Raw genomic sequence first — 14,945 nt, 5'->3', positions numbered from 1 at the left:
CTGTTGTTTACTTGGAAAAAAAGAGGTTTCTTGCATCATTCACCCTCAAAACAAGTGTTGGAATCTATTTAAGGCCAATTCGAATAGTCAGCTCGAATAGTTAGCTCGAATACCGACTCGAATAGTGAGCTCGAAGTCCGAGGTCGAATCGAATAGTAAAAATTATTCGACTCGAATATTCGAATGACCTCGAATAATTTACTATTCGAATTCGACCAAACTCGAATTTTAAAAAGGGGTATTTGAGCACCACTGTTGCTGTATCCTGTGGCTGTATCAGCATTTGTATCTTTCCTGTACCTACCCTGTGGATCATCACCATTTGTGTCTTAGTGTTGTGTCTGCATTAAGACACATAATGCTCCACACGGTAGACTTTTTACAAAATTTGCTGGACAAGCATCTAAGACATTTCACCTTGAAATCACAGGCCAAAGACTTCCCGTCATCTGCAGCATACATCAGTTTCATTCCATGAAGTGAATGTATTGCATTTATGGTACTTGACTTGTCTTCAAACTGGAGAAAAGCATCAAAGGTCTGAAGGCCACCAGGAGTAACTGGGAACATGTCAGATTCTTCTCTGTATGGATCAAGCATAGGGATATCCAGAGACACTATTGTTCCATATTTCTCAAAAGCACATCTTAAAACCTCTTCACTTGGATTATCAGTATTTGAGCTCCCATCTAAAAACCATTTACAAGGCAGCCCTTCCAAATGTATACAAGGTGACACAGCAGAATTATGTTCGATGTCCTCTTTGTCTTCTGATAGTAATTTTGTGGTTTCTTCAATGGAAAGACATTCCAGAGGTGCCTCAGTTACCTCAACTCTTACAGGGTCTGTAGAATTATTTGTTTGCAGGGACTGGCCATTAAGTTTTTCCAGAAAACCCTGAGACTGTTGTCTAGTGTCCGTTTCTCCCTCTAGTCTAATGCTTTCTTTGGTCCTTTTCAAAATCCTGAGAGAAGAAAAATGGTCTGGTGCAACTACATTCTTCATCTGTTCCAGAATATCCCAGTTTGATACCGGTCGGCATTGGTCTGTTTCTTCTGGAAGGAATACGGAGATGATCAACTTTGCTCTTGGTTTGAGAAAAAGATGATAGGTGTTACATAGTTCCACAGCTTCAGACTCATCATATACGGGAATCACAGTCATGGTGGTCAGTAATTCTAAAAGAAATAATCAGATTAAAAGGTTAAAAAAGTATATCATAGGATTTCAAGTAATAACGCTAAATTCCCAAGAGGAAGTACGACTAAAGATTACAGGAAATCTACTGAAATAAATACGGAGGCTGCCATTGCTGGAAAAAAAATATGTTAGTTGTGTTGTCATCATGCTGATCACCTGCCTAGAACAACACAATGAGGCATACCTGCACCAGGTTAATCATTCAAAAAGTGCTGAATGCAAAATATCTTCTTCCCTCAGGCGGTAGTCAAGCTTAATGCAGAACCATGCTAGATCTCTAGGACTAGAAAGCAATACAGCAGAGAACTGAAAATGAACATTTCTCACCCTGTTTACTGCCACTATAACTTACATACTATGCTTCACTTGCGTCATTTTGTTTGTGTCTGTAATGGCCCATACTCACGGGCAACTTTTTGGCCTGTCGCCAGCACACATGAGCGTGTGCGCGACAGGCCGGCAACAGCTCGTCGCCAGGTCCCTCCGCATACACACGGCGGAGGGACCTGGCAACTGATGCGGCGGAAGCTGTCGCAGTTACTCCTCCCCCCGCCGGAAGCCCAATACATTTCTTATCTTGTTGCTGTCGCTAGTCCGCGTACTCACGCGGACTAGCGACAGTTCTGGCAGAGTTGCGGCGGCGACTGTCGCCAGGCGATTGAGCGCTTCAATCGCCCGGCGACATCAGCGACTAGCGACGGTTCGGGGTGCGCGCCCGTGCAACGCCGCATACTCATGGGCGACCTGTCGCTGCAATACGCGCGCGCCGCGTGTTGCGGCGACATTTGTAGCCCGTGAGTATGGGCCATTGAGCAACTGTCAAGACAGATTCCTTGTAAGTGCAAACTTAGGGCTGGTGTACACCAGAGCTGTTCTGGAGCGTTTTTTAAAACGTTTGCAGGGGGAAAACTGCTTGGCTAATGAAAGTTAGTGGGATGGTGCACACCAGAGCGGTTCGTTTTTTTTCCACAAATGCAAACTCGGGGGCTGCAGCATTTTTTAGGTTTCTGAGGCGTTTATGCCTCAATGCTAAAGTATAGGAAAGTGGAAAACCACTCTGAAAAACACTAGATCAGAGCAGTTTTCCAGGAGTTTTTGTTACAGAAGCTGTTCAGTAATTACTTTACTGTAACAATATTTGAAATCTGCTACAAAAAAAAAACGCTAGGCATGTTTAGAAAACCACTGTAAACATGCCTAGGTATCGCTCTTAAAATCTGCTTCAAAAACCTCTAGCGTTAGCAGATCTGCTAGAGGTTTTTGGTGTGCACTGGCCCTCATTTGGCTAAATAAATTGATTCTGATCAACATAGCAGTCAGGTAAGTAGCATTTCCCCAAACTGACTGTACTGGTTGCCAGTTTTTCAGGAAAACATAAGAGAGAATTTTGAATACAAAATTAATACAGAGTGCCTGATCCACTAGGGGTTTTGGTCAGGGCTAAATAAAACCAAAAGTGGATTGGTATTATTCAGGTGGGGGAGCCCTACAAATCGCTGGCATTTTGGCAACACCAGTCTGCATGAGAACAAGGTGTTACAAAGGCTTTGAAAAAGGAAGGGGTAGGGAATAAGGAAAGACACCTTAAAAAAAATAAATTAAAAAAAAAAACACACCTCAAAAAAACGTAGAAATGAAGAAATGAAAAAAAAAAAAAAGTAATTTCGGTATAAAGAAGGCACCATCTGATCTGAGAGATATATGTTGTACCACCAGGGTGAAGCAGGGGTGCTCATTTTGGAACTCTTTTTGGATTTTGAACAACTCGCACATCAGATATCAAGAAAACAGACATGGGGTTTCTACAGAAATAAAACACCAGCTTATTTATCTGCAAATCACCATCTTTATACATCTGCTCCATGGTGAACCAGTTTGTATTGATATTGGATCAGGGATGTCCATGGTGGCCTTTCCTAGAAGTAGGTGGCTGGCTGCATCCCACCTAAAGTGAACTACTTCTAGGGATAAGCGAATGCTACACCATGACAAAAACAGGTCCTAGAACAGGATTGGATGGAACACGAAGCCTAACACTATTTCTGTAGTGACTTAAAAGGGAGTACTGTATATAGTAATTACTCCAACCCCCCTCCCCCCCCCCCCCACACACACACACTCTTACATTTATCAATTTATTGTATCTGTTACATTTAGCACAAGATTTGGTTTCAGGTGGTAGAAGAGTCTTAACCAAAGCTACGTTTTCAGGCTTGTCTTTACTACACTGCAGTAAAACAAGACCTTTGGCTTACTTCACTAAACAGTGATAAATCATATCACGGGCGCACTAGCGTTTTCTGCACGCGATCGCAAATTGAAAATTGGCGATTGTGCGTGAACACGCGCGCAAAAACGATACCGCGGCCGTGATAGGAGTTATCACTGTTTAGTTAATCAAGCCCTTTGTCTAAATTTGCAAAGCCTGCTAATCAGTTGGTACACGTTTTTTCTTCTTCTCCATAGCAGTGCGTTAAAGGGGAACTGAAGAGAGAGGTATATGGAGGCTGTCATGTTTATTTACTTTTAGACAATACCAGTTGCCTGGCAGCCCTGCTGATCCTCTGCCTATAATACTATTAGCCATAGCCCCTGAACAAGCATGCAGCAGATCAGGTGTTTCAGTGGTTCAGACTTATAAGTCTGATCTGACAAGACTAGCTGCATGCTTGTTTCTGGTTTTAATCAGATACTATTGCAGAGAAATAGACCAGCAGGGCTGCCAGGCAACTGGTATTTATTAAAAGGAAATAAACATGACAGCCTCCATATACCTCTCTCTTCAGTTCCCCTTTAAAGAGGAACTCCAGTGAAAATAATGTAACAAAAAAAGTGTTTCATTTTTACAATAATTATGTATAAATGTTTTAGTCATTGTTTGCTCATTGTAAAATCTTTTAAATCCCTGATTTACATTCTGACATTTATTACATGGTGACATTTTTACTGTTGGCTTTTTTGGCAGTTGGAAACCGCTGTAAACAGCTATTTCCCACAATCACAGACAGGAAACTGCCAGGAGTACCACAGTCCTCAGAGTTTCTTGTGGGAGGGGTTTCATCACAATATCAGTCATACAGCACCCCCCGATGGTCTGTTTTTGAAAAGGAATAGATTTCTCATGTAAAAGGGGGTAACAGCTACTGATTGGGATAAAGTTCAATTCTTGGTCGGAGTTTCTCTTTAAGTGTGAAAGGTGCCATAGGAAATCATGGGCATTACTTTGAAAATCAGTTGTCTTTTCAGTTATAACTGAGAGCAACTGATTAAGTGTAAACAGGTAGGCCCTGTTTACAATTAATCAGTTGCTCTCAGTTATTATGTTATGCTGTTGATGGCCATGTGTGCCGCTCTTTGCTTGTTGTATGAATAAAAACCTCTCTTATTGAAAATTAGATAACCAGATTCAACAATCACTTGATTCTTTCTGTAATGAGAGATTACTCTCCCCCAAATAAGTGGACTGGATATAAGATTAACATCGCAGACGGGATGTGGGGGGGTAACATATTTCTACAAATATAGTTTAGTGGCGCTCAGGCAGTAATTTGGGCACCGTCAATTAGGAGCCCAAATTACTTTAAAAACAGCATAATTTGGCCACCAGAAGTAGCTGGCAGCCGAATTACGTCCATGGCGGCCTGGAGGGGAAGTAGTAATTAACACTGCCTACACTTTTGTAGGAGTAGGGTGAGCCATTTTTCGGCTTCACCTTTCACCCAAACTTGTGGCAAAAACCCTCACCTTAATTAGCATGCAGCACTTTTAAATTTACAATGTACAGATTTCTTTTAGCAAAGCTATATTATTGAAGTTTCTCTTTTAGGTAAAAACACCATCAACCTATCCTGAGCCACAGCATGCAATAAACTCCATTAACAAATACTGTAGAGAATCAAATATGAAGGACAATTGTAGTAGAGCCTTTCAACTTCAGCTTTCATTTTATGGAACAGTTTTCTTCCTTATACTGTGGAGACCGTCACCTGGGGCACTCAGAACCTGTGTATTGAGCTCTTCCAGTTGTTTTCCTGTTTCTATGTTACTGTCTAACATGTTTTTCATGTCAAATCCCACTTCTAGCAGCTCTGCATCTCCTTCTCCCCCAACGGATGTAAATGATCCCTCATGTATTTGCATCGTGCAGGCAGTTATGGCCCCACAGCTATATGGCGTGATGTTAATCTCATAACACAACGTAAATAAATAGGGCCTGATTCACAAAGCGGTGCAAACTTTTTCGCGGACTTTTTCGCACGCAATTTGCCACGATTCGCGCGATCGCTGACTTTTTCGTGCGCAATTTGCCGCGCATCGTGGCCTTTTGCTCGCGCAAAAGTCCGCGATCGTGCGAATCGCGGCAAATTGCGCGCGAAAAAGTTTGCACCGCTTTGTGAATCAGGCCCATAATGTTTTAACATTACTCAAGAAAAGCCCTAAACAAAAAAAAAAACAACAAAAAAAACTTTAAAATGGCATTTAAATATATTTTTTATTCTAAGATTTGCCTCCATCATTTTCTGCAAGTGATCAAATCAAGAGTACTCAGACATAGAACACAGTGTCTGACTCTAAAATCTGCAATGAAAAGAAAGAGTCTCTGCAATAGACCCAAAGCCTCCACGTGTCGGGGGTGGGGGAGGCTAGTTTGGTATCAATGTGAGCAAAGTGCTGGGGTTACTTAACATTCTGCTCTCGTGCCCAGTGTAGTTATGCCACTGTTTGGGGGAATTGCTGGCTGTGAGGTCCAGAATTTGTAATAAGAGGCTGGAATTTATTTTTTACTGCCACAGTATCCTGCTATATCAGAGCCAGGCAGTTCATCCTCCAGGTTGCAGAGGCCAGGTATAGGGATCACTTTACTACCCTGCAAGGCCTATATAGCCACAAGGGCCTGGCCTCAGCGTCAGAGGTAAGGTGAGCCCCCTGAACTGCAGAGTGGCAAGCCGAGGGGTGAAGTAACTCACCTCTCTAGGCTCCAGCGGTGCTATCCACCTCCTGGACATCCCGTCTCCATGGCTCCACTATCACGTGACCTGCCGGCATGTACCAACGCTCTGCGATTGCCTGTGAACAAACAGCAGAATTACCTTACTGCTTGGCTTGATCTGTTACTGTAGTATAAATTAACTCATGTCTGGGGATCTCAGAGTTCAATTAAAGTTTTTTTCCCCAAGAACATCTGTGTGTTTTACAGGCCATTTCTAATGAGGATCACACTATGGCATTGTAACGATAGGTGTCAGCAACCAGAGAGAATATCTGATTCTTGGCGATCTGCAGTATCCCCAAGAATACAGATATACCTGATTATTGGGGATCTGCAGAATCGCCAGTAATCAAATATGTCTAACCTCTAGACACCTGAGTGTGTAAGTGTTTTGGTGCAACAGTAACCTTTGGACCACCGGGGTACCAGGTGGTCCAATAAGTAGAGAAGACTCTACTGCAGTCAAGGACACCTGGAGAGGGAGTCCCTGACTGATAAGGAGCAGTGTCCCCTCTGAAGAGCAAGGGACCCCTGCGGAAAGGCTGGACACTCTGTGGAGGGTGACAGCCAGAAGGTCAGACAGGCCGGGTCGGCAACAGAGTATCAGATATGCAAAGTACCAAATCAGAGATCAGAAGAATAGTCAGGAAAGCTACAGGTCATAACAGATATCAGAACAAGGCCTAGTCTGAGGTGTGAGGTCCGTGATCTCAACACCATGGAACTATGCTAGAGAATAACACAGATGGTACACAGTATTCCTAGTCTGGGGTGTGAGGGCCGTGATCTCAACACCCTGGAACTATGCTAGAGAATAACACAGATGGTATACAGTATTCCTAGTCTGGGGTGTGAGGGCCGTGATCTCAACACCCTAGAACTATGCTAGAGAATAACACAGATGGTATACAGTAACTGGCTAAGTGTGGATTCCCAGGACAAACCGCCGCATCAGATGCGGAATCAGCCGCCTTGCTGCCAGAGCATGCAGCGGCTTTTCCGCTGTTTATCACAGGCATCCTCCAGGCTGTTACTGCGTTTCCTAAAGTTGTGGAACCAGGCCCAGATTAACATCACAGGAGCCTAAAGGCACAGATATTCTGGCACACTAGACTTCACTCACCATAAACCTACACACCTCCACCAAACCGCATCACAAGTGTGTTGGCTGGCCCAGCTGTCACTTCTCCCTTACTTCCCTTGCCTGTCACAGGTAGCTACATTATTGCATGGGCAAAACGGTTTCCATAGCCCTGTAAGAGAAAGTGTAATAAGGGCCCTGCCATAACATAGATGTTATGGTAGCTAAGACTACTCCTGGAGATTACATTTCCTGATGATATGTACACATGTAAGATGTTGTAAAGCAGTTTAGGCCTGCAATTCAACATTCAATGTGATTTCTGACCTTAATACAGTGGTTTGCGTGAAATGTAGATTTTTTATTGAGACTTTTGACGTGTATCCCACTGAACAATGTCTCCGTTCAGGTATTAGACCGCTTGAAACATCTTTTCCATCATTTTTCTAGCCAGCATAATTTTTTCAAAATTCCCAAGTTCACCTCTCCATTGAAGTCTATTGCGGTTCGGGAAAGTTTGCGTGAACCGAACTTTCGCTGTAGGTTCGCGAACCTAAAATCAGAGGTTCGGCCCATCTCTAATTATGAACACACATGTTCCCAGGTAGTCAGCACTATTCATGTGATGATCTTGTTCTGATGCAAGCAAACACACAGCACCATTATAGTCAATGTGTGCGTATTAATATTATAAAGTGATTTCTTGGAGCCGGATAATTCTATTCCTCATGTGACACGACACTCTGAAACTGCGCATCGTCTTATAAACCACAAAACTAATGCTAACAGCAGAAGGCAAACACCAGTCACAATGCTGAGAATTGAAGCAATAGCTGCCAGCAAGAAAAGGAGTATTCTTCACTGTATGATTGAGGGGAAATGCATAGCTGCTTCTTCTAGGCCCACTTCCCCTAGACACAGGGCCGGATTTGTGGGCAGGCACCCAAGGCACAGGACTAGGGCGCCAAAATCTGCTACAGTCCGTGGGGCGGGTGACAGGTTAACTGCCCCTGTCACCCTCTATAATATGCCTCTGAGCCGCTCACTCCGGCTCCGCAAGTCCGCAGCCGCCCGCCCCGCAAGTCTGCAGCCGCTTGCCCCGCTTTGCTCAGAATCTGTGTGTGAGCACAGCAGCAGCCAGCAGGTCAGGTGGGGCGGCCGTGGTTGCCGGCTACAAGGAGGAGTAGGAGAAGGAGCGGCGCCGCTGCAGTATTTAGTGAAGCTGGCTGGACTGCAGTGAGAGCGAGTCTGCAGCAGCCAGCAGGCAGATTCTCACTTCCGAGTCCAAGGCACTGGCAGTCCAGCTTCTAGTAGCAGGCAACGGGCGCATCTCTCAGCCTGGTGCCCGCTTTCAATCAAGTCACATGACTACACCACGTGACGTCAGCCTGATCCAGGAGACTGAAGTGGATGGGGAGGTCTCGCGGTGCCGCTGGGGCTGATGGATGCAAGAGAGCCCCAGTTGTCAGGTGCAAACTCCCCTGCAGTACAGAGGAGTTCGAGACCTCCTTCCCTTAAAAAGTTCATCTGTTGTACGCAGCACTCCAGCCTTCAGGGTGGTTGCTCCTTCAGGCTGCTGTAAGTAAGTTAACAGAACATCTTCTGCATGTGTAATGTGTAAAATTAAAATACTGGTGTTTCCTGTGTTCCCTCCTCCCCTAGAAACCATGTTATTTTAAAAGGTAATTATATGGAGGGCTTCTTATCAGCTTCCATCCTCTGTCTTTGCTGTGGACCTTTCTGTCCAGCGCATGCTCTCTGTATTACTCAGTTGCACTTTACTGTGCAAGTGTCATCCTGGCCGCAACCGATCACACTCCTGTGGCAGGGAGCGTTCAGCACATGCTCTGTTCGCTAACACTGTAACTGTGCTTGCGCAGAATGCTTCCAGCCATGGGATTTTGATCGGGAGCCTCCGAGGACCACACATGCACTTTGGCGCGTGACTGGGCTTGATCACGGATTCCACTGCGGAGGGGATTGGGAGAATGGCGATCAAGCAGACAGACTACAGGGGGCTTGAGGAAGCCCCAGGTAAGTATAAATATATTTTTTTCAAAGGGTCCCTGAGACAGGGAAAAAAGTTCTATTTTACTTACCTGGGGCTTCCACCATCCTCTCGTAGCCTTACATGTCCCTTGGTTTCCTCCCGGTCTGTTATGTTGTGTCGCTGGTGCTGCCCCCCTCCAAACACTCGCCCACTAGACCAGTGGCGGGCTACGGCACATGCGCAGCCCAGGCTGTGTGCTTCCTCAATCGTGCTCCAGCCACTGGAAGCGCTCTGTGTTTGAGTACAATGCTTCCAGCCATGGGAGCACGATGAAGGAGATGTGCGACCTGGGTCACACATGCGCAGTAGCCCGCAACTTGTGATCTTTCAGAGGGGGGATAGTGACACAACAGGATGGACTGGGCAGGAGCCAAGGGTCTGTTAAGGCTATGAGGGGCTGAAAGAAGCATCAGGTAAGTAAAAAAGAACTTCTTCTCCTGTCTCAAGTTTACTTACTTACTAAAATCACACTAGCTGAAGGAGGTGCCTCTTTTTGCTGGTAGTAGGGATGAGAGTTCCAATTGGTACCGCTGTTCTAAATGGTTCTGAACAGAAATCAAATTTAACCTGATTCGCACTGCAGAAGGTCGGTTAACTCATCCTTGTTGCCACCTCTATGCTGCCTTCCACATTGCGTTACTGCTCTCCATCTACATCCAGCTGTGAACTATGAAGTAGCTAGAGAGCTGAAATGCTATGTGGAGGGCAACGCACAGAGGTGGCGACAAGGGCAACCCCCCTCATCACGGTGGAGCGTATAAGTTTAAATTTGAGTTCTGTTTCAAGCATTAGGAACAAAGGTACCAATAGTAATGCTCATCCCTAGTTGGGAGCATGATTTGACACCATGGTGGGGACAGAGCATGAGCTGGATGAAGCATTAAAGGGGTCGCAGGGCAGCAACAGAGTGGCCCCCAGAAAAACAGGGGAATCGCTGGTTGGTCGCTCAGGTGGAAGGGGGGGGGGGCGGCTGGTGACAGTGGGCCTTGGGTGGAGAAAAGTACAAATCCGGCCCTGGGGTCCTCTAATTCCATCAGCAGCAGATCTTTTTGTATGAATATCCAAATGTGCAAAGTAACCATTTTCTCGCTCACACACTCAAGGCTTGATTTTCTTCAGCATTTCCATTTTGTAAGAGCAGAGGCCCAATTACACATTAAGCTCAACAGCATGGTTCTGATGAGGCCACCTATATTCAGTCTCATACATAACTCACATCGTTCCCAACTGTTCCTTTTTTGGAGGGACAGTTCCTCTTTGGGAGCCAAATCCCTCTGTCGCTCTTTTTTCCCTCAGGAGTCCCTCTTTCAAGACTGATGTACAGTTTTATATATGTAAATTAGAGTGACCATATTTTTGTGGGTCCAACCTGGGACGGGGGGGGGGGGGGGGGGGGGCGAAAAGTGGGAAGGAGTGAGGAGCACGCAGCGGCGAAGACTGGGGGAGGGGGGCTGCGGCGCGCGCAGCGCGCCGCGCCGAAAAAATGGGCGTGGCCATGACATTGTATGGGCGGAGCTAACGTAATGATGTAACAGCGAGGCATAAGAAAGCAGTGTTTACGCCATGATGTGGACAAACGAGACTTTGTATCATGGGTGTGCAGAAACTGTGTGATGCTAATAGTATACCGTAACCACAAAGCAGCAAACATAGCCATCTATGACCATTAAATAATAAATGCAGTAACAGTTACCCCGGACACCAGAAAATAAACGCAATAGGCAACATGTCAGTATAAAATAAATGCAATGCGGGCAAACATGTCAGTACAAAATAAACGCAATGCGGGCAACATGTTAGTACAAAATAAATGCAATGCGGGCAAACATTTCACCAGACAATAAACGCAATGCGGGCAAACATGTCAGTACAAAATAAACGCAATGCGGGCAACATGTCAGTACAAAATAAACGCAATGCGGCAAACATTTCGCCAGAAAAGAAACGCACTGCGGGCAAACATTTCGCCAGAAAAGAAACGCACTGCAGGCAAACATTTCACCTGGAAAAGAAACAATGCGGGCAAACATTTCACCTGGAAAAGAAACAATGCGGGCAAACATTTCACCTGGAAAAGAAACAATGCGGGCAAACATTTCACCTGGAAAAGAAACAATGCGGGCAAACCTTTCACCTGGAAAAGAAAGCATTTACTCACCTGGCAGAAGTGTCCGGCCTCTGGCGCGCTGCTCCGTCCCGGGACCGTCTTGTTCCTCCTGCTCTGGTCTCCCGCGCTGACAGGGCTACGGCAAGATGGCGCCCGAAGCCCTGTACTAGTGACACAAATAGGTCTCCAGTACAGGGCTCCGGCAGCCATCTTGCCGTAGCCCTGCTCGCCTGCTGGTGTCGGAAACAGACACCGGAAGAGGAGGCTGGAGCGGGGCTGCGGGCAATGAACTGGCACGGCGTCTATAGACGCCGCTGCCAGTTCATTGAGGAGAGAGTGGCCAGAGTCCCGAGGCCGGGACGTCCCGCTGCTGAAAGCGGGACGTTTCCCGGGACCTCATTAAGCCTGGGACAGCGGACCCCGAATCCGGGACGTGTCCCGGGCAATCCGGGACGTCTGGTCACTCTATGTAAATACATGTATTTTTACTTTTAAAGGAAACCAGAGCCAAGTAAGCATATAAGATTTATACATACCTGGGGCTTCCTCCAGCACCATCCACACAGATCGCCTCCATGCCACCGCTCTCAGTCTTCTCCAGCTCTGGTACTGGGTCCCGTAACTTCAGCCAGTCGCAGCCAGTCTGATGCAAGAGAAGTACACTCTTTACGGATCTCTCCAGCAGCCACCGGAGAGATACACAGAGGGCGGAGCTGGATCACTGTGATCGAATCTGCTGTGGCAGCTTCACAGATGGTGAATCGATTTCATGCTGAAATCGATTCACAATCTGTTTGCAGTAAAGGCAGCCATACGATCACTCCCTGATATCAGATTCGATCAGAGAGGGATCTATCTGTTGGTCGATCTGATGGCAAATCGACCAGTGTATGGCCACCTAAAGAAAGTGCAGGCAGCAGCACAGTGTTGTGAGCTGCAGGATGCCTGCAGACATACTGGTCTCTCAACTTACGCCTTTCCCCAGACACTGAACTAGCCCTGGCCTGAGGGGGGATTCTGAGCAGCTGTAATCTCACCCTGCATTTGCCTATGAAATATGCTATTAGCAATACTAAGACCCTGAAGGCAGGGTCTTGTGATCAGAAAGGTAGGGAAAGGCAGTTTATGGATAGACAAGGCCTCACGTGCAGTTGCTATGGCTATTGCTACACCACGACATCAGTGACTGCATCAGATATGGTGGATAGAGATGGCCCAAATGGTTCGCACGCGAACTTATTCGCGCAAACTTTTGGCGTTCGCGAACGAACGCAAACTTTATGGCAGTTCGACCCGCCTCCTATACTACATCATTAGGGTCAACTTTGACCCTATACATCACAGTCAGCAGAAGGTAGCCAATCAGGCTACACTCCCTCCTGTAGCCCCCCCCCCCTTATAAAAAGCAGGCAGCGCCACCCATTTCACTCACTCGTGTGGCTGCAGTAATTAGAGAAGGGAGAGGTGCTGCAGAGACATTAGGGAAAGCTTAGTTAGGCTTGTTAGGTTGCTCTTTCTTGCTGATCCTTATTGCTAAAACGCACTACTCATCCTCAACAGCTCTTTTGAGAGCTAATGTTCTTGTGATCTATTTTTTTTTTGTGTGTGTCCCACAGACACTTGTGTTGCATATACAGCCCTGTCAGTCATTCTTAGCTGCTGGACCTTGGCCCCTTGGTAATTCCTACTGTGCCACTGCCAGGCCCAGCACATTCAGTGACTACCTGTGTGTGTGACAGCTGTACATTTGTAATACCCATCACTGCATATACCTACCTGATGGTCAGGGCCGGATTTGTACTTTTCTCCACCCAAGGCCCACTGTCACCAGCCGCCCCCCCCCCCCCCCCCCTTCCACCTGAGCAACCAACCAGCGGTTCCCCTGTTTTTCTGGGGGCCACTCTGTTGCTGCCCTGCGACCCCTTTAATGCTTCATCCAGCTCATGCTCTGTCCCCACCACGGTGTCAAATCATGCTCCCAACTAGGGATGAGCATTACTATTGGTACCTTTGTTCCTAATGCTTGAAACAGAACTCAAATTTAAACTTATACGCTCCACCGTGATGAGGGGGGTTGCCCTTGTCGCCACCTCTGTGCGTTGCCCTCCACATAGCATTTCAGCTCTCTAGCTACTTCATAGTTCACAGCTGGATGTAGATGGAGAGCAGTAACGCAATGTGGAAGGCAGCATAGAGGTGGCAACAAGGATGAGTTAACCGACCTTCTGCAGTGCGAATCAGGTTAAATTTGATTTCTGTTCAGAACCATTTAGAACAGCGGTACCAATTGGAACTCTCATCCCTACTACCAGCAAAAAGAGGCACCTCCTTCAGCTAGTGTGATTTTAGTAAGTAAGTAAACTTGAGACAGGAGAAGAAGTTCTTTTTTACTTACCTGATGCTTCTTTCAGCCCCTCATAGCCTTAACAGACCCTTGGCTCCTGCCCAGTCCATCCTGTTGTGTCACTATCCCCCCTCTGAAAGATCACAAGTTGCGGGCTACTGCGCATGTGTGACCCAGGTCGCACATCTCCTTCATCGTGCTCCCATGGCTGGAAGCATTGTACTCAAACACAGAGCGCTTCCAGTGGCTGGAGCACGATTGAGGAGGCACACAGCCTGGGCTGCGCATGTGCCGTAGCCCGCGACTGGTCTAGTGGGCGAGTGTTTGGAGGGGGGCAGCACCAGCGACACAACATAACAGACCGGGAGGAAACCAAGGGACATGTAAGGCTACGAGAGGATGGTGGAAGCCCCAGGTAAGTAAAATAGAACTTTTTTCCCTGTCTCAGGGACCCTTTGAAAAAAATATATTTATACTTACCTGGGGCTTCCTCAAGCCCCCTGTAGTCTGTCTGCTTGATCGCCATTCTCCCAATCCCCTCCGCAGTGGAATCCGTGATCAAGCCCAGTCACGCGCCAAAGTGCATGTGTGGTCCTCGGAGGCTCCCGATCAAAATCCCATGGCTGGAAGCATTCTGCGCAAGCACAGTTACAGTGTTAGCGAACAGAGCATGTGCTGAATGCTCCCTGCCACAGGAGTGTGATCGGTTGCGGCCAGGATGACACTTGCACAGTAAAGTGCAACTGAGTAATACAGAGAGCATGCGCTGGACAGAAAGGTCCACAGCAAAGACAGAGGATGGAAGCTGATAAGAAGCCCTCCATATAATTACCTTTTAAAATAACATGGTTTCTAGGGGAGGAGGGAACACAGGAAACACCAGTATTTTAATTTTACACATTACACATGCAGAAGATGTTCTGTTAACTTACTTACAGCAGCCTGAAGGAGCAACCACCCTGAAGGCTGGAGTGCTGCGTACAACAGATGAACTTTTTAAGGGAAGGAGGTCTCGAACTCCTCTGTACTGCAGGGGAGTTTGCACCTGACAACTGGGGCTCTCTTGCATCCATCAGCCCCAGCGGCACCGCGAGACCTCCCCATCCACTTCAGTCTCCTGGATCAGGCTGACGTCACGTGGTGTAGTCATGTGACTTGATTGAAAGCGGGCAC

General features: G+C 46.7%; 1 protein-coding gene across 4 annotated transcripts in view; it reads right to left on the bottom strand.

Annotated features, from left to right (window-relative positions):
- LOC137529105 (A-kinase anchor protein 17B-like) overlaps positions 1-14,945 on the bottom strand; it is a 221,502-nt gene that overhangs the window by 38,509 nt on the left and 168,048 nt on the right. For all 4 annotated transcript variants that reach the window (XM_068251082.1, XM_068251080.1, XM_068251079.1 and 1 more), the window contains exon 2: positions 418-1,178. In XM_068251082.1, coding sequence (XP_068107183.1) covers positions 418-1,164 — 747 coding nt within the window. In that variant the 5' untranslated portion in view covers positions 1,165-1,178. The remainder of the gene's footprint in view (positions 1-417; positions 1,179-14,945) is intronic.

This window comes from Hyperolius riggenbachi, chromosome 8 (assembly GCF_040937935.1).
Source record: "Hyperolius riggenbachi isolate aHypRig1 chromosome 8, aHypRig1.pri, whole genome shotgun sequence".
In the NCBI taxonomy this organism is placed as follows: domain Eukaryota; kingdom Metazoa; phylum Chordata; class Amphibia; order Anura; family Hyperoliidae; genus Hyperolius; species Hyperolius riggenbachi.
This window is presented reverse-complemented; position numbering and strand designations above follow the sequence as displayed.